The 20085-nt window shown below is 28.9% G+C and overlaps 2 protein-coding genes across 5 annotated transcripts in view; one reads left to right on the top strand and one right to left on the bottom strand.

Moving 5' to 3' along the window:
* LOC107455573 (epsin-2) overlaps positions 1 to 3812 on the bottom strand; it is a 33075-nt gene extending 29263 nt beyond the window's left edge. Inside the window, exon 1 of one of the 4 annotated variants that reach the window (XM_016073196.5) lies at positions 3677 to 3812. The gene's annotated coding sequence lies outside the window, so the exon portion shown is untranslated. Of the gene's footprint in view, positions 1 to 3417 lie in introns of all 4 variants that reach the window. The other 3 variants (XM_016073197.5, XM_016073194.5, XM_043042610.3) reach the window with 3 other exon arrangements.
* Positions 3813 to 4064: 252 nt separating this feature from the next.
* LOC107455574 (oxidized purine nucleoside triphosphate hydrolase) lies at positions 4065 to 9747 on the top strand. The gene is made up of 3 exons (XM_016073198.5): positions 4065 to 4602; positions 4676 to 4821; positions 9425 to 9747. The coding sequence occupies exons 1-3, from the start codon at positions 4430 to 4432 to the stop codon at positions 9604 to 9606; spliced, it is 501 nt and encodes a 166-aa protein (XP_015928684.1). The 5' UTR covers positions 4065 to 4429; the 3' UTR covers positions 9607 to 9747.
* Positions 9748 to 20085: the final 10338 nt, after the last annotated feature.

The following is a 20085-nucleotide window of genomic DNA, read 5'->3' as shown; positions in this document are numbered from 1 at the left end:
AAGGTTTAGCTCTTTTAGAATTAATTTTGAGAGTTTATTTTGGAAACTTTACAAAAGCATGAAATCAAACATCTTACTAAAAAAAAAGGACTAAAAGAATTTAAAAAAAAAAAAAAAAAACTAACTTAAATGAGTAAGTAAAATATAATGAAGATAATAAAAATTTAACAATTAAATTTTCGATGTCAATACAACTTGCCATTCAATGAGATTCAGATATAACAATCCAAATGGAATGCTTTGCAAATGTTGAATTAAAATGGTTGAGTGAGCAAATTTTTCCATTTCTCTTAGATTTAATGAAAGGGAATAATTTTGGAAACATGGAATAGCATCAAAAATAATGTATTTAATCAATAAATAAAAATTATTAAAGGTATGTTGGTTTAGTACATAATTAATGCAAAATATATTATTTAAAGAGTTGAATCATTTTTCAAAGTATTAACAACAAGGGATGTAACGAATATTCGGCGCATCCTGCCATTTTGCCAAATATTTGGCCCAATGTTCAGCTAAGTATTATTTAGAAAAGTATTTTTAGACAAAATATGTTTGTGGGGCAAAAAGAAAGTTTTTTTTCTGCCTCTTTTTTATCATTTATATTTATCGTTCTTTTATCTCGTTCTATTATCTTATCGTTCTATTATCTTTTCATTTTATCATTTATATTTATCATTCAAAAGTGTTTCTAAAAGACACTAGGTATCTCTTTTAATGTTTTGTGAGTAATTTTTTTTTTAAAAAAATATAATTTTTAGCATTAAAGTTTTGTTTTAAGATATTGTATCAGATTATTATATTATATGTATAATAATCTAATAAAAAATTTTAATATATTATATATTTTTAGACATTTTATACATTTTTTTAGATTTCTCTTTTTATTCCAATTAACAACTTTGGTTTTTTTTAATAGTTTACTCAGTTTATTTATCTTAAATATTTATAATTATCTTAATATCTCATTATCTTTACCATCTATAACATTTTTATTAAAGTTTTCATCAATTATAATTTATCCAATTTATATATAATACTATTATAATTTATTTAATTTTTTTTGTATTGTACAATTGTATATAATACAGCTAAGTTTTGATTATTTTTCAATAATGATTTTATTTTAAATTATAACCGCCGTTGAACAGCCGACCCAATTTAAGGTTTACGACTACCAATGTTCAACTCTATAGCTTTGTAATTTTGAACCCAATCAAAAAAGACAAAAGTACTTCTGGATCAATAATTGGGAGAAATTTGCCGAGGAGTTTTTGATTGAACTAATCGGCATTTACATGGAGAGGAAAGTCACGAAAACCCCGAATGGTTACTCTGATGGTAAGAGGACTCCAACCCATGATTCCGTCTGTAACTGAGCCAGTACTGTCGCCGATGCGAGACAAATGAAGAATTCGTATCGAACAGCCATGGCTGTGATTCGAACTCGGTTCACCTCATGGGAAGGTGAACGCTCTATTCCCTGAGCCACCACAGCTTTCAATAATGATTTTTTAACAGTCATTAAATAGTTTTCCTTGAGTTGATTTAACCTCTAAAAAAGACCAACCCTCATCAACAAGCATTTTACAATGGAATGGGAAGTGGTCAATCCCAGAGGTTTCACTGTATTTTAATATTATTAATGTTCGATTTCATTTGTGTTCACTTAAAACAAGCATTCATATAAAAACTCATTCTCAAACTAGAAAGGTGCATCAACAATTAACAAATTGTTAAAATAATTTGCAAAATTTTTTTTTATGCTCAGTTTATCTAGGCAAATTTTTTAATTTTGTGATGATAAATAAAAGAGGTACTTTCTGGTCAGCAGCCAAAAGCAATTAAAATTCAGCTAATATTTTTTACTTTTCTTTAAAAAATTTTTTATAAAAATCTATTTTGTTTATTATTTAAAAAAATTTATTAATTAAAGTTGGAAGAGGTCTATATTTTTTGGTAACTTCCCACTTACGCCAGTCTAATTGAAAAGTACCATAAAACCTATTCCTCGCCTTAATATCTTCAAAATATAATAATTTTCAATTTTAAAATTAAAACTATCAGCTTTTAAGTTTAAAGTATAAATGCTTAACTTATTTAACTAAAGTTAATTGAGCTAATAATAAATATAAGGAATAAATTACAATGAAAGATATACTTTTATTGTGTTTATGCATTCAAAATAAGTAGGTATATATTTAATCATAACAAAATTTTTCCTTTAAATAAATACAATAGAAACATAGGTACATGTAATTCAAGTTTTTCCCAAAATAAATATAACTAACAATGCTTTAAAATAAAATTAATAAATAAAAATCATTAAATATTAAAAAAAAGATCAAAATTAAAATTCTTTTTTATTAGTTTTAATGACTTGTTTTAAAAATTTGAAGACAAGAGAAAAGAAAAAATCTAACATTTTCACAATATAAATAAAATTAATAAATAAATAAAAAAAAAGAACATTTTGAAGGAAATAATACTATTTTAACATTAATAGCATTTGACTATTTATCTATGGAAATGAAACTTGACAGGAAGCAAAGAATAAAACATAGTTTTGATTATACAGCACATTAGACAAAATATTAATGACTTAGCAAAATAATTTAATAAAATGAAATTTATCAAATATTTTTTTGTCCATTTAAAAACTACAAATGAAATAAATCTGCAAATTTTCTTCCTTAATTCTTTAAATGAATGCATTTCAATTTAAAAAAATAATAACTATTGTAAAACAAAAAGCAGACACATAAAATAAAAACTGAAATAATTAGCATCTGTAATCAGTAAGTCAGTTATATAAATATTCACAAACATGTATTTTGAACACACAAGCTTGTAGACTTAATTTTATGCAAAGAATAGTAATGCCTAAAAACAAATTTGACAGATGATTCTAGCCTTAGACAGAAAACTTTATTACAAAAACTGCAGTTATGAACAATTAGTTTTACTTTCTACAGGCAAAATGAATAGCTCTGGTTGAATCAACCAATTATTTATTAACTAATGACACAATATTAAGAAAATTAATTTAAACAAGCCTAATTTTTCTAAATAAAAATTAATGTCGCTTATAAAATTAATTAAACTAAGCAGTTCTAATAAAAATTATAAAACTCAAAATTAAATTAATTTAATCACTTTCATAATTAGATTTAAGCAAGAAAGATACAAATCATTTTCAAAACAATGGTACACGTCAATTTCCTCAAAGAAGGAAAACTAATAGTAAAAAATTATTTAAGAGATCAAAATAATCTGTTTTATAATTGTTTACGAACGGCATCAAATAAAATAAATTAACGTTGTTATTATAACACATCTTAAGTTTTCATCAAATAGTATCAACAACTTTCAAATTTAAATGACTACAATTAGTCGACAATGACAATAAATGATTACCGTGACAATAAGAATATAAAAAATCTTTGTTCCTAAAAGGAAAAGTTAGTAAATTATCAATTATTGCGAAATAAAATTAATGTTGACATAAAAGCAGCTAAAATTTGACTACACAATAGATTACAGCTACACATCACTAATTAAATTATTAATCAAAGCAGATATGGAGTATTCAGAGCTAGATAAAAAAAAATATAGTATTAAAAATGTTTCCTATTTTCATAAATTATTAAAATTCGATTGTTTACATTTGTCATACCTCAAGATCTGTAAATTTATTATTTTAATTTCGATTTTTTGTTGAGTACTGCGGTTACTTTTTAACTGCAATTTCGTCAAATATGACGTAAATCATGATTAACAGGAATGTAAAGAATGGGTGCCCTTTAAAAAATAGTACTAGTGATCCGGCATAGAATCTTTTCAACTTTAAAAATTTTATTTTCATTGCAACTTTTTAAAATATTTTGGCCTTTTACGAACGAAAATTTATATAATGCACTGTTGGCAATATATTTTGCTAAACACTCAAATATGCAATTTTAGATAAAGCTGATTAGGCCACCTTTATTATTCTACAGTGGAAAATGCATTCACTTTTATTCCAAACTATGAAATGATAAAATGACTGAGTGATTAGTCAGTAGTTACATCTTTAAAAAAAAATTTTTTTTCTTCATATTTATCGACTTTTGTTCGTAATGTGGAAACTTCGGTGTCAGACAGTCACATGGAATAAACGGTTTTCGTTCAAATATTGCACTATTTCTGAACAAGAAATAGGGGCGCAAAAAAACGGTATCAACTGAAAACATGTTTTCTAGGTTTTTCAACTCGGCACAAAACGCAGAATGTTTTTAAACTTTTTTTTATTGTTTTTGGCAGCAGATACGTGCGGCTGTCCACTGTTTATTTATTTTCATAAATGACCTCAGGTCACTGTATCAGAGTGGACAGTTTATTTATTCTTTCGACCTGATAAAGTTATAATAATGCGCATGGCTGTCATTCCATGCCTCCTCTTCTATCAAAAATGATTCCTGTAAAAATTTCCTCTTTGGTTCTTATTAGAAAACATGGTTTAATATTATTAGGCATGAAAAAAAGGGGTTTTGGTCTTGGCAAATGGAATGGATTTGGTGGTAAACTTGAAAATGGAGAGAGTATGCTTGAATGTGCTAAGCGGTAAGTAGTGTTAGTTTGTTGCATTCTTAAATCCTCTTTTATAATTTTACGGAGTTATTTATTTTCTCTTTAGAGAGTTGCAGGAAGAGGCTGGAATAACGGCTGAAAATCTGCAAAAAGTTGGTTATTTAAAGTTTGAATTTGTGGAAGATCCTTTGATAATGCACGTTCATGTTTATACGTCCTCGTCTTACCAAGGAGAACCTCGGGAAAGCGATGGTAAAATAATTTAATTTTAGTTATGGAGCTATGTGCATAGTTAGCTGGGATTAGTTAAATTTTTTATTTATTTACAAGATTAATTTTTTACATTGGGATCCTTAAAATTTGTTACTCATTCAGCATGGAAGCTCTCATAAACTTTTTTACGATAAAAAGAAACACTTGAAAAAATATTTAGTTTTTATAATTCATCTTGTACAAAGAAGACTTTAGAGCTCTTCCAATAATGTTAATGTGATAAATATTTATATTTTGATCTCTAATTATAGAACTGTAATATTTTTTGCTAATTTAAGTGGTAGTCTGCTACTGTAGGAATTACCAACTTAAATTAAAAGGAAAATTTCTGTATCAATGTTGTTGCTTTTTCCAGGCAGTGGCACATACTAAAAAAAATAAAAAATAAAAGAAGCTAGAAAAAAAACATATGTTAATTGAATCAGCTTTATAACATAATTTGTAGGTAGCCCCCAAAGGTAAACCACAACATATTTTTTAAAAAAAAATTTGCTAGCTAAAAAACTTTTTGATTATTTAGCAAAGGTAACTACTACAAAAATGTCCACTGTTTTCAGAGCAAATTTTATACCTCTAGGAAAAAAGGAGTGACTATTATAACTAAAAAAGCTATAAAAATTTATTACATTTTAAAATAATTTCAAATACAATTATGGTTAATTGAATATTACTTTTGTTTGAATAAAATAATTTATGGTATATTGATTAAAAGTTTATTTATTTATTATTATGATTTTTTTTTTGTAAATTTGCAGTAGAATAAAAATTTGTTCATTGATTACATTTGTTCATATTTTTAAGGTATAAATATGAAAATGATGTGCTATATCGAAATAAATAAAAAAATTTCTAAGTATGTGCTATAATAAGAATAACAAAATGGTGTTATAAATACTTAATGTTACATGATTTAACCTTATGATGAGATGATCATTAATGAAATAACTATTTTAAAATTTGCTTGTTTGATAGAGATACTTCAAGAGTAGTTATACAAGTTGTTATGTAACGTGTGATCGGGTCCACATAAAATTAGCCAATAGTCAAAACTGGGACTGGTCGATGTAAGAAATTTATATATATATATATATATAAATTTTAATTTTACATTAGACCTATGTCTTGAAGTGAAAACAAAGATAAACTTTATTTTAATTTTTTTTAAAAGTAAAAATGACTTAAGCTTTATTGATTTAAAAATAATAATAAAACTGTAACAAAATATATTTTACATACATGCATTAAAATTTTTAAAAAAGTAAAAAACAAACAAAAGAAATGTCTATTTTAGTAAAGCATTTTTTAAATTATTTGTTGAACAGAAAATGCTTTTGAAACATCGTTAAACCTTTTATTTATTTAAAATAATAAAGCTGTATTGACTAATTGTCAAATTCCATATTTAATAAATGTAAAAATAAATGAGTTGTTTTTATTTATTTATTATTATTTTCTCTTTTGAAAGTAAAATTGACTAAAGATTTATTGGTTTAAAATTGATACTGATTATCTAACAAATTATCAAACGAACAAGGATTAAAAGAGTTTTAAGAATTTTTTTTCATTTATTTTAAAAAATATAGTCGTTTTAACTAATAGCCAATTTTTAAAAAAAACGAAAATGCAAACTTTGTTTTATTTTCTTAAAAATAAAAGCAAATTAAATACATGTAGGCTAAGTATAAATTACTTAAATACAAAATACTCCTATTAGATTGTATTGCTTAAAATAAACCAACAATAATTTTATAAAATCAATAAAGAATAATTTTTTTTATTCATATTTTCTTTTCATTACTAGATTGATTTCAGGACGACAAGGATCCTTGCATGAAATCGTTTCATCGTTAACAGGGTTGCCACTCCACAGGGAAAACCTGGAAAATAAAAGGAATTTAAAAATCACCTAAAATAACAGGGGAAATGCAGGGAATTTTGATTTTTTCTTTACAAACTGGGAAAATACAGGGAATTTTGTTTCTTATTTTTATCTTTTAAAAAATGCTGACCACTCAAAGCGTAATCTATGGAATATTTAACCATGATATTTCAGCTATACTAAACTATTTAATTTACTATAGCATTTTTTAAGTATGTTCAGCTGATTTTCCAGCAATTAAAACTGATAAATATAGTTAGCCTTATATAGCTCACACAAGAGCGCAGTAATTGTTGTTTCCTCTTAATATATTGTGTATATAATATGTGCATGGAGAACTAGGGGAATTTTTTTTCCAGATTTGAGTGGCAACCCTGGTTAACCCCCGAGCGTCGCTTTATACATTAGGCTTAAATCAGATTTCTAATGCACAGCCTAAGAGAAAGGCTCTACATCGGCCTGTCGATCAATGCGTAAAATCAGTATTTCACGATACATTGATTTATCACCTGGTCCTAGTCAAAACTTAAGATATTTTCTTTTTGGTTGATCAGTAAAACTAGCACAAGAGATTAAAAAAAAAAAGGCTTCAGAATTTTTGTACCATTTGATACTGAGTTGTATATTTTTAGAATTGGGAAAATTCACTAATTTCAATTTCTTTGGAATACCATATGGAATTTTGTTTAAAAGAAAATTATATTTTCTAGTTTTATAATGACATAAGTCATGTAATTACATGAATAAGCCACTTTTTTTTCCTAAGTTTTTAAAATGACATGTACTGTTTAGTATTTTGAAAAATTTAATATTTTTAACAAAAATTTCGTATATAGTACATAAAACAAATTATATAAATTAGTAGTGTGTTTAGTTCTTTAGAGAACTAAGCACTAATTAAGTAGGTCAGTATTTTTAAAAATTATTCTAGGAATAAAAATGTAAATATTCATTTTGAAAAATCTTGCAAAATATGTAAATAAGACTTTTTTTTAATTTTTTATTCTGAAGAAAACAACCTCAATAATTTTTCTGCGAAAATCTTTAATTCTTGTGTCCATCTTTAGTAAAGAGGGATACATCTAATGTTTTTGGAATACTACTATTTTTTGGTTTGATTTGAAAGATTATTTTTGAGTTTTTTAAGAGTTAGTGTCTGAATGAATTTAAAAGCATTGGTAAAGATTTATTCATTTGGGTGATGTTTTTAGCCTTATAATCTGATGAAACCTCAAAATGCAACAATGATTAAAATCGTAAGAAAACAGGGTGCATAGCTTTTTTAAAAAGTGCTTATTTCTTATTTACGTTTTTTAAAAGCCCTTGAAGGTGCTTTTTTATTTATTTGAGGTTTGTAAAAATTGCTTAATTTTCTATTTTTTAAAATAAAATTTTTCTTTGCTATGTCGATTGTCGCTCTAAATTACAAAAACTGCTTGATTTTTACAATTTTCTCTGCAATATTTATCAGAAACTAGTTATTTTATCATAACTATGTAAAGTTTTTGAAATTTTTTTAAAATTGTATTGATTTTATGTTTAGAAATTTTGAACTTTAAAGAACAGGAAAAATAATTTTTATTATTGCACAGATTCTAATTAGGATTATTAATATTATTTGGAAAAGGATTAAAGATATTTTTGAGTGCTTAAAAAGTACTTAAAAGGTGCTTATTTTTTGTTGAAAAATCTGGCTACGCACCCTGGAAAAGATTACCATTTGCACTTATTCCACTTTCAAAATTAATAATTTAATTAACTAAATCGAAAGCGTGTTTTTTTTGTGTCTATTATTATTTCAAACCCATAAATTGAAATCGTTTATAAAAATTTCAGCTCAATTAGTGAGTAATGACATTTCTTCTTCTGAATTGTCTCAGCTCAGGACTATAGCCTGGCCACAACAAAGTCTCAGTGAGAATGAGAGCTCACCTCGTAACGTCTGGACTGTAATTTGTATTTTATAATATTGTAACCATCGCTGAACAGCCGACCCAATTTTTTCTGGGTTTGCGACTACTAATGTTCAACTCAGTAGCCTTGTCATTTTGAACCCAGTCCAGGAGACAAGGGAACTCCTGGATCAACTATTGGAAGAAATCTGCCTTTGTGCTGTGTTACACTGTGCTGATATTTCGTGTAGGACTTATTGATGCAACTAACCCGCATTTGTGTTAAAGAGAGAGGGAAACCACGAAAACCTTCCACAGTTTGCCTGATGGCATGGGGACTCTAACCTGTGATCTGTCTACCACTGAGAATATTTTATGTCAGCACTGTGAGCGGTACAAGTCGGATGCAGAATTTGTATCGATCATCCATCACCTCATCCTCGAACCCAGATCACCTCATTGGATGGAGAACGCTCTATTCCCTGGGCCATCATGGCTCACTTTAATTGTATTTATTTTATCCAATCATTGAACAGTCGACCCTATTTTGGGTTTACGACTACTAATGTTAAATTCTGTAGCCTTCTAATTTTGAACCAATTCAGAAGACACGGAAACTCCCGGATCAGTACCCCCAGAGGTATTGATTTGTTATGGGAACATGGAGGACTTTGCGGGCTCAGCAGATTAATCGTGCATCAGTCACCATTTACTACACGGGGAGTCTTTGACTATCCTGGCCCTACTTTAATTGTATTGTCATATCTGTTATTTTTCAATTACGTAAAGTTTTTTTTTTCTTCCCTCATAGAAATGTTGCCAACATGGTTTCCAGAAAATGAAGTGCCCTTTCACAAAATGTGGGCTGATGACAAGTTCTGGTTTCCTTTGTTTTTTAAAGGTGCCAAATTTAAAGGATATTTCAGATTTCTAGACATTGAAACGATTATTGAACAAAAGTTGGAAGAGGTCTCAAGCTTGGATGCATGCTGATTTTTTTTTTTTTTTACATATATATTTACTCTTATGTATATACATATCTATCTTTACAAAGATATTGTAATATTTAACTGCATTTCTTTCACTGTGAATATCATGTATTTTTTTAAAAATAAATTTTTATAATGAGACTTATTTCACCTATAAGCCTACCTTCTGCTTTTTTTTCTAAAGTCTTGTTCTTTTTATGTAAAAAATCAAATAAAAATAAACTTAAATCTGATTAGAATTAAGCATTCATAGCTACCAACTCTTCTGGATTTAGATTTTTCTGTTTCTCCTTGTCTACTGGTTTAATTAAAATTCTCCCAGTTTTTGTTTTATTTATGCATTTGTCCTGTTTATGCATTTTAGAAAAATTCCGTAAAAAAAAGTCTCTATTGAAATAGAATTTTTGTATAGATTATTGCTTGCTTGAATATTTAAATAAGTACTATTACAAATGCATAATGAAGCGAATCTCTTTAATAGAAATCAGTTTAAAACTCTTTTTGTTATAAAATGTTCGATTTATTTTTATTCAGAACTCCTTTTTAAATTAATTAAAAAAATCTTTTAACTATCTTTGATGAATTAATTGCCTTTTAATATTCAAAATTATGAGTATACGTAATACATAACATTTAAAGTATGTTTAATGCCAATCATAACTAGAAAATATTGCAATATTTCTGATTTGATGACCATAAAAATCCCTAATATTCCCTATATGTTAAATATTTAGTACATTCTGCAACAATTATAATGAACTTCATATTTTGTGAAGTCAACTGGATTTTTTCCTATCCATGTTGACAGCTATGATCATTAATTGTATTAAAAATACATATAATTAGTTTAAAAATCACATTCTATAAATTATTTATTCAAAATAAAAAATGCTTCATAAATTATGTACATTTCTCTAAAAAAAGGTTTTTTGTAGCGTAATTTCTTAAATGTAAAAGAGATATTTTTAAAAAAATGATAGTTGGTGAAATTTCTTGCCGACCCTCCCATGGTCTGACGAAATATCGTTCTGTCCATTTTATTGATTTTCTAACAATTCTCTGTACATCATGGCGAGTGGAGTTTCCTGTTTGTTAAATGTGTCATCTAGCTGCGAAAAATTCATATCCTTCTAGCCGACATTAGAGTGAAATTCAGCTAAATTTTCGCAATGACGATGGCTCAATTAAAGCAATCAAAACCCGTATTTTTGTAAACATATCGCATTTTGCGATATGTAAAAATACAGGCTTTTGATTGGTTTAATTGAGCCATCGTCATTGCGAAAATTTAGCTGAATTTCGTCCTAGAAAGCCATTAATTTACGAAATATCGATTTTTTGTGTTCATACCATAGATTAATGAAGAAGCTAACCGACGGAAATTACACTGTGCTGATATTTTGTTTAAAGAAAATTCTTTTAAGAAAGAAGCGAACTTTCTATTCGATTTGGGGGCCTTGTATGCCCATGCTCTGATTGTATTATTGTCTCTTAGGAATTACGATATATCGTGCATATTGTTTAATTTCAATCAAAAATCTTAAATAAGTAAAAGGTAACGTTGATTATTAAAAAAAAAAAAAAAAAAAATCTGCATTTGAAGAATCTATAAACATTGCTGAATTTTTTTTACCTAATTAAAATAAGTGATTGACTTAAGACTGAATTCTGCTAGTAAAAATTAACGTACCGTTTTGTGTTTACTTCTTGGAGAAGAAAACCACTTAAGATTTATTCGTTTAGAATTCTATCAAAATATTTTACTTACATGTATTGAAAGATATTTTTTTAAAATAAAAAATAGATATTGAGAAAATAATTGTGTATCTACATGTACACAATTACTTAAATTAGAAATTTAAAATTTTTGGGAAAAAAAATTCCTTTTTTTAAGTACTAGTACTGCACTTATTTTTAATTTAAAATTGATGAAATTGGATTGACGACTAATGGTCGTATTCTAAGAGAAAAAGTAATTAACGTAAATTTTATTTTAAATTTCCTTTTTTTTTGTAATTAAAATTGACTTCAGGTTTATTATTTTAAAAATAGTACTAATTTTCTTTCAAAATATTGAACTTACATGAAAGATGATATAATTAAACACTTGTTAAATTATTCAACAAAGGAAAAGAATAACGTAACAAACGCGTCAAAACACTTCTGCTTAGCATTTTATTTAATTAAAATAAAATTGATGGCTGAATTCTAAAAGAAAATATTAACACAAACTTTTTTTTTATTAAAAAAAAGTTACTATGCAGTGAAAAATGATAAAATTAAAAAAAAAAAAAAATATTGAACAAGTTGCGTTGAGAGAAATTTTTAAGAAAATAATGGGCTTAAAAAATGAACAAGAGATAATGTATGACTATGTGAGTAATTCTTCAAAATACTTATGGGGATTATATGCTTCTTCATCTAAACTAATTTAAAATTAAATTGAGTTAATTCATAGTACAACATAATTAAATATCCTCTCATCTGATGGTTTTCATCAGTGCGGAGAGTGTTGCGGTTTTTCGAAGTTCTAATGATGACTTGGAGGTTGTTATGTTTTTAGATTACACCATCACCCCCCCCCCCCAAAAAAAAGGCCGTGGTCAGTCTAAAAGTTATGTGGTGCAGTTTGTTGCTTTTTTATAAAATGACACATTGTTTTTTTGAAGGTGGTCATTTATTTTCTTATCTAATTTGAGGGCAAAATGTCAACCGGACTGCGTAGGGGTCAGGGGACTGGCCTTGCACCAGAAAGGTTCTGGATTTAAATCCCGGACAAGGCATGGATGTTCTTTTATTCTCTGTGCTATCTGTCCTTACTGTGGAAGCAACGTTGGCTCACTCCATGGGGTGTCCCTGAAAGATTGCCTAATAAATCTGCTCTCATACTACGCCTGAATTGACAAAATGTTAACCCAGGTGGGCATTGGCAATAAAAATCTGAGGTCTGCATGAATAATATCGCTTCTAACGAACTTCCCTGTTCCAATTCTCTTGTCTGAAATTCATGAGCTAATTTTGATTCTTACAACCCTTTTTTTAAGAAAATTTCGTCTAGGAGCAGGCAATATCTAAATTATTCAGCGTTTAACGTAGAGGAAGCTCGGAACACATCTAAAGTGGTTATAATTAACTATTTAGTTTGTTTAAATTTTCAGGGCTCAAAGTTGTCCTTAATTATTAAAAATTTCAATAAGTATGTAGAAATTTTTGTATTTTCCAAATCTCTGTTGAAGTTAACAACAAGAATAAATATTATTTATCTTAAAGAGAATTAAAGAAATTTCAAATTCAGAAATTTTTGTTATTTGCCTTGAAACAAAGTTATGTACCAACGTCTTCATAGCGTGTCAAGTCTGATATTAGTTTACTAACCATTGTTAGAGACTGAGAACATTCTATGCGTGAGAGAAATACATAAAAAGATCGCTTTTCATCACTATATCATACTCTACTAATTTTAACGAGTACGATTTTTTACTAATTTTTATTTTATATATATATATATATATATGTATGTATATATATATATCCAAAAAAACTGGTATACATGCCTAATATCGTGTAGGGCCCCCGCGAGCACGCAGAAGTGCCGCAACACGACGTGGCATGGATTCGATCAATGTGTGAAGTAGTGCTGGAGATAACTGACACCATGAATCCTGCAGGGCTGTCCATAAACCAGTGGGAGTAAGAGGGGGTGGGGATATCTTCTGAACATCACGTTGCAAGGCGTCCCAAATATGTTCAATAATGTTCATGTCTGGGGATTTTGGTGACCAGCGGAAGTGTCTAAATTCAGAAAAGTGCTCTTGTATCCACTCTGTAGCAATTTTGGACGTGTGGGGTGTCGCATTATCCTGCTGAAATTGCCCAAGTCCGTCGGAATGCACAATTAACATGAATGGGTGCAGATGATCAGACAAGATTCTTAAGCACCCGTCACCTGTCTTATCTAGACGTATCAGGGGTCCCATATCACGCCAACTGCGCACACCCCATACCATCACAGAGCCTCCACCAGCTTGAGCAATCCCCTGTTGACATGTAGGGTCCATGGATTCATGAGGTTGTCTCCATACCCGTACACGTTCATCAGCTCGATGCAACTGGAAACGAGACTCGTCAGACCACGCAACGTTTTTCCAATCGTCAACAGTCCAGTGTCGGTGTTGACGGGCCCAGGCAAGGCGTAAAGCTTTGTGTCGTACACGTGCGGGCCTTCAGCTCCGAAAGCCCATATCGATGATGCTTCGTTGAATGGTTCGCACGCTGACACTTGTTGATGACCCAGCATTGAAATCTGCTGCAATTTGTGGAAAGGTTGCACGTCTGTCACGTTTAATGATTCTCCTCAATCGTCGTTGATTCCGTTCTTGCATGATCTTTTTCCGACCGCAGCGATGTCGTAGATTTGATGTTTTACCGGATTTCTGATACTCACGTTATACTCGTGAAATGGTCGCACGTGAAAATCCAAATTTCATTGCTATCTCGGAGATGCTATGTCCCATCTCCTGTGCGCCGACTATAACACCTCGTTCAAACTCACTTAAATCTGTATAACCTGGCATTGTAGCAGCAGTAACCGTTCTAAGAACTGTGCTAGACACTCGTTGTCTTATATACGCGTTGCCGATCGCAGCGCTGTACTTTGATTGGCTCCATATATTGGCTTATTTGCATACTAATGCCTGTACCAGTTTTTTTGGCTCTTCAGTGCATATATATATATATATATATATATATATATATAAAACAAGAGAATTGTTGCGTAATTTAAAAGAAAATCGGAGTTTTCTTAAAAATGTTTCTTTTTATTTGCTTAAGTGCAGGAACTACTGAAACTACTAACAAGTATATATCTGCGAATCCATGTTGGTATTAATAAATAAATTTTTCCCATTAGAGAATCAGCATCCTTAAATTTGGAGGCAATTTAGTTCACAAAAGTCCGTTAGCATTCCAAAACGCAACTTTCATGGGAATAAATTTATTCTTGTTGTTGCATCAGGTTTTAGTTTCCTGATAATTTTGCGAGGGAATCTGCTGTCTTGAGCTATTGAGGTTAAGGGCGCTTTTTCATTACACGACACGATAACGACAAAACGGATCCGATGGTCGGCGAACGACATAGGGTCAAGTAAAATACATGATCAGCAACGGAGCGCTTTTTCACTCACCGATGCGATAACGATTATGTCGTATCCGACAAGGCGATATCGTTTGTCGGAATCAAATGTCGGTTAGGCAAGCAAATTTCTCCTCAAATCGTGGCGATTTTATTAGTTGTTGTGTATCTTTCCTGTTTTATCTCCTCTTTTGATATCATTCTTTCTTTTCATATCATTCTTTCTTTGATTATTCTTTTAAACAATTTCAATCGTTTATTTGATCATGTCATAAATGTAAAATATGAAAATAAAAGCTTTATATAATTTATTCTCACGTCTGGTTATAAATTTTTAATTTCATGATGTAGCATTTTTTACATTATAATGAGGTTGAAAGACTTAAACAAGCACAAAAGTTTAATTGAAAATTTTTATAAATTCATTATATACTTTAATGAAGAGATAATATTTTTTATAATAGTAATGCTTTGATAAGAAGGCAAATAAAGACCCTTATATGGGTCATTCTCACGAAAACTGTCATTTTTCAGTTCATAAAATCCCAAAAAAGTAAAGTGAATAAAAAGCTCTGAAACTTTTTATATTAATAGAAATATGTAATGGCATTATAAAGAAAGTATATATCCTATAAATAATACTTAATATTTAAATTAATTAATTTTTTAAATAATTAATTCATAATTAATTAATTTATAATAATTAATTAATTAATTAATTTAATAAATAAATTAATTAATTTAATAAATTTATTTGTTAATTTTTTAATTTATTTTTCAAATTAATTAATAAGTAAATTAATTATTTTTACTATTTAAAAAGTGAGGGAATGACACTAATAGTGAGGGAATGATATTTTATTTTAATACATGTTTTTATCTAAGTTACCTAAAGTAAATAGTTACCTAAGTAAATAGTTACCTAAGCTACCTAAAGTTTGAAAATGATAGCATACTAAGTATATCTAATATTTATTATAATTTAGTCTTATATATTTAATAGTTTTTACAGGTGTGGGAAATAAAATTGGCTGGCACGATTGAACAAAAAGAAATTTGATAATATACTCATCTTGAATCATTCCCTCACTTTATACACTAGTGAGGGAATGACGAATTCAATGAAATTTAAAAATAACAGTTAGGCCTAATTAATTTCTGAAGTCAATCACATACAATTATGTTCATACAAGAAAGCAACATATAATTATCTACTTTCTCGATGAAGTTGTATTTTATTTTACTCTAAAAAATGACATGAGGGAATGACAAATGTAAAAAATTTTACCTGGTTTGATTCATTCAAATTTATTCCACAGCAAAGCTTCTTTAAGTTGAAGATGGAAACATACTGCAATTTTGTTCTATGATGCCAGTAGTTAACTTCTGAAGTTTTTATTAAAATATTTTTATTCTAAGAAGATTGCAGGTGATAAGAACATTGTTGTGAGGGAATGACGCGAAACACTGGGGACAAAGTTTAAAATAGTGCTGTGTTAATATTTTTATCAGAAATTAAATATGAAATTGATTTTCTGAATTCTATATTTCAGTATTCTGAAATAAAAAACACGAATTAGTAAAAAAAAAATTTTTATTTCAGAAACAATTTTTTTCTTTTTTTAAATCAGCAGTGGGGACAAGTGAGGGAATGACATATTGGTATAGTTTAATTACCTACAATAAATAAAAAATAAAAATTGATAATTTTATTTTTATCTTTTGTTAGCTTGCATTCCGAAGGACACTTTCCCTGAATTTTTTTTTTCGTAAGCTGTAAAACAAACATAAAATATACTGGGGACATGAAAATGACTGTTTTTGTGAGAATGGACCCATATATTTCAAACAGAACTCGATCTAACTACTGGTTTCTGCTTGATGGAATAATAAAAAGTCTGTTCCCTGATTCAACTGAAACATTTTTCTGAAACATGATAGAGCTGCTTCATAAGATAAATTTGATAAAACTCATTTAAAAAATCATCTAAAAAGATTATTCCAAATGAAACTAATATTTTAATTCGATTAAAAAAAACGTTAATACATTAAAAAATTTAAAGAATTTAAGTAATGTTAAGTGATTACAGACATAAATTAGAGAGCAGACGCCAACTCAAAAAGCCATATAAAAATTATTCCTCATTAACATCACTCTTGTTCTTGGTTTCTCTCATTCAGACGTAATTAAAAAATTTATTTAGGACTTTATGTAGCTTATGGAAAAGCACATAAAAATCTTCTCAACATATCTTACTGTCGTTTATTTCGTGGGTTCTTACGTTATTGCAGAAGTGTGCTGTTGCGCCAATAAAGAGCAACCCTGTTGTTCACACACAGCACCCCGTTTTCGCACACTGTTATCTTTTGATTCCTTGTTGCCTTGTTTGCTGATTCTGACACATTTTATAGTGCTCACGAAAATGCATCCTTGGGATTGCCAAAAACAGAACAAGATACAATTTTGTTTTCTCAGTAGCGAAATATTTTGCCCAAAAAGAAACGAAAATGTAATTCCCATGACATGAAACTTTATTTTGGTAAACATACGTTTTGGAAATATAATTTAAGACACCAATTTATTCTGACCAGTTGGAAAGGTTATCAAACAAAGAGAATGGAAGAATTCCTACTTGCTAAGGTTTATCATAAATACACCTTAGCAAGTAGGTATTTGTATTCATCTTTATTAATCCAGATTCAGGAGTTCATAATACACAAACAGTGAGAGAATAAGGAGCAGTGCTAAATGGAGGAACAAAAGACATAGGGGACAGCGAGACATCATCATTTCCGTCACCCTACGCCTAGCTTCCGGATAATAGTTGAAAACGAATTAAAGCTGTGAAAATTTGTTCGGAGTTTGGGCACTGTGGATAAAGCGATCCTATCACTATTTACGAAGCCTATAGTAATTCTATTCATGCTACTCTTTTATATTAAAAAACATATTTATGACAGTAAGAATTGCATTAGATTTTGTATTTTCTTTTTCAATCACAACATCTTGTTCAAAAATTAGAATGAAACATAATTCCCATAAAAACAATTTCCTAACATTTACTTAACAATTTACTAACAGAAGTTACTGTTAGTAGATATTAGGAAAATATAGGCATGAAAAGTTTTAAAAAAATCAGTACAATAAAACATTTTTATAATAATTGTTGAAAATACTCGAAGAAACTGAGAAAAATCGATTTTTTTAAAATTCTCATTCCTTTAAATAGAGCTGCGCGATTGATAAACAGACCACCCTGAATAACTTTTGTTCTAATGATTGGATCTTCACGTTCTCTATCTTAATGTTTGAGGGAAGACCACAATATGCTGATTAATTAGTGCGGACGATATTTTAAGTTACGAAATCAGACACAAAGACGTACTTTCTCTGAATAAACATACCCTTTTTCTCTCGACGGATTCGAATTTCAGGCACCCGAGAAACGGAGGGAATCTGGAAAATATGGTCCCAATAGTTTGATCAGAACAGCGGCTTAAAGTTTTAACCATTTCATGTTAATTTTACTTTTTGCGTATTTCGCCATTATACAAGAACTTTTTAAGCCAATTGAAAAATTTTTCAGGAAGTTATAAAATTTATTTATCCAAAGATAATTCTATGCAAAAAACAACTTTTGGGATATATGTATTATTTTATTTAATAATAGTCCAAAAACTTTTCACTTGTAAGGTTTACAATTTTCTAAACCATTTTTAAGAATGCAATTTTTTTCAAGAAAATAAAAAATTTGAACGAAATTGAACCAATAGTTCCAGAGAAATGGAATTGAAAAAAAAGGGACTATTTTAATGTTTGTTTTGTCAGGAACTATTTGACCGATTTCGCTCAATTTTTTTAAAATTTTGCCATGTAAAACTACATTCTTTAAAATTATGTAAAAAATTGTATACCTTGCAATTCAAAATGTTTTTGACTGTTACTAAATAAAATAATAAAAAAAAAATTAATATTTGTGAGAATTTTTATATAATATGTAATATATGTTTATATGTAATATTTACTGAAATAAGTAATATATGTTCGTTGTAATATTTACTGAATTTTTTGCATGCAATTATCTTTGAATGAACAAATTTTATAGTTATGAGCAAAAATTTTTCGATTTGCTTAATAATTTTTCGCAATATTACGAAATACACAGGAATTAAAATAGAGAATACAGTAGAACCTCGATTATCCGAGCTAATTGGGACCACTGGTACCTCGGATATCGGAAAACTCGGTTAATAGAAACTGTGTATAAAAACTCACCTTGCTCGCAAATTTAACATCTTTTGAAATAAAAAAAACAGAATGCTTTTTAAATGATAAAAATTAATTATAAATAAAGTTATGTTTCACAGCTCAACAAATTTAAAAAGGAAATCAACTGCTAGTAGTAAATTTTAAGAAGCAAATAGTAATTTTTTTTAACTATTTTTAAAATTAAACTAAAAGATGCCTTTCCGAAAATAACATAAATCTCAAGAAATTGCTGTATTTTTTAAATTTAATATACATTAATTTGTTAATTTCACATTATTAAAATATCCTGTTACCTTTCGATGCAAAAGTATAGTGTTACAAAAGGATAGTCTTACAAAAGAACAGTCCGATAATACCTGGTGTTTAATAGGGACACTGAAAACGAAGCGTTGTTCTCCGCCGTTGACTTCTCAGGGTGTCATTTTTCTTGGAAGTTGAGCCGGACTGCAGAGCAGGATAATGAACTAAAAAGAGGACCGAGATAGCCTGGTTGGTAGGGCACTGGGCCTATGACCAAGAATTCGTGGGTTCGATCCCGGCCGGCAGAAGTAAATGGTGATTTATGCTCGTTAAATCTATCGAGTCGCTAAGTCCTCAATTTTTCCAAATCAATACCTCTGGAGGTACTGATCCAGGAGTTTCCCTTGTCTACCGGATTGGTTCAAAATTACAAGGCTACGGAGTTGAACATTAGAAGTCGTAAACCCAAAATTGGGTCTGCTGTTCAACGACGGGTATTAAAAAAATGAACTAAAAAGTGTGGTCTTTTTCATGGCTCATTCAGAAAAAAAGAAGGTTGAAGGAATAAAAAAATAGATTTCGTTATCAGCTCGGTTAAGAGAAACCTCGGTTAATCGAGATTTTACTGTAATTGGACCAAACTTTGAACCGCTCTTCTGATCTAATTATTGGGATCAAATTTTCCAAACAACCCCGTATTTTGTGGGTAAGAAATCCGAATCAGTCAAAACAAAAAAAGGGTATGCTTATCCTGAGAAAGAACGTTTTTGTGTCTGATTTCGTAACTTACAATATCGTCTGCACTAATTATTTAGCATATTTGAAGTTGCCCCCTCGAACCA

This window comes from Parasteatoda tepidariorum, chromosome 5, assembly GCF_982258835.1.
Source record: "Parasteatoda tepidariorum strain Cologne lab strain chromosome 5, Ptep-v5.0, whole genome shotgun sequence".
Lineage (NCBI taxonomy): Eukaryota > Metazoa > Arthropoda > Arachnida > Araneae > Theridiidae > Parasteatoda > Parasteatoda tepidariorum.
The sequence above is the reverse complement of the archived record's forward strand: the minus strand, read 5'-3'. Positions and strand labels throughout refer to the sequence as shown.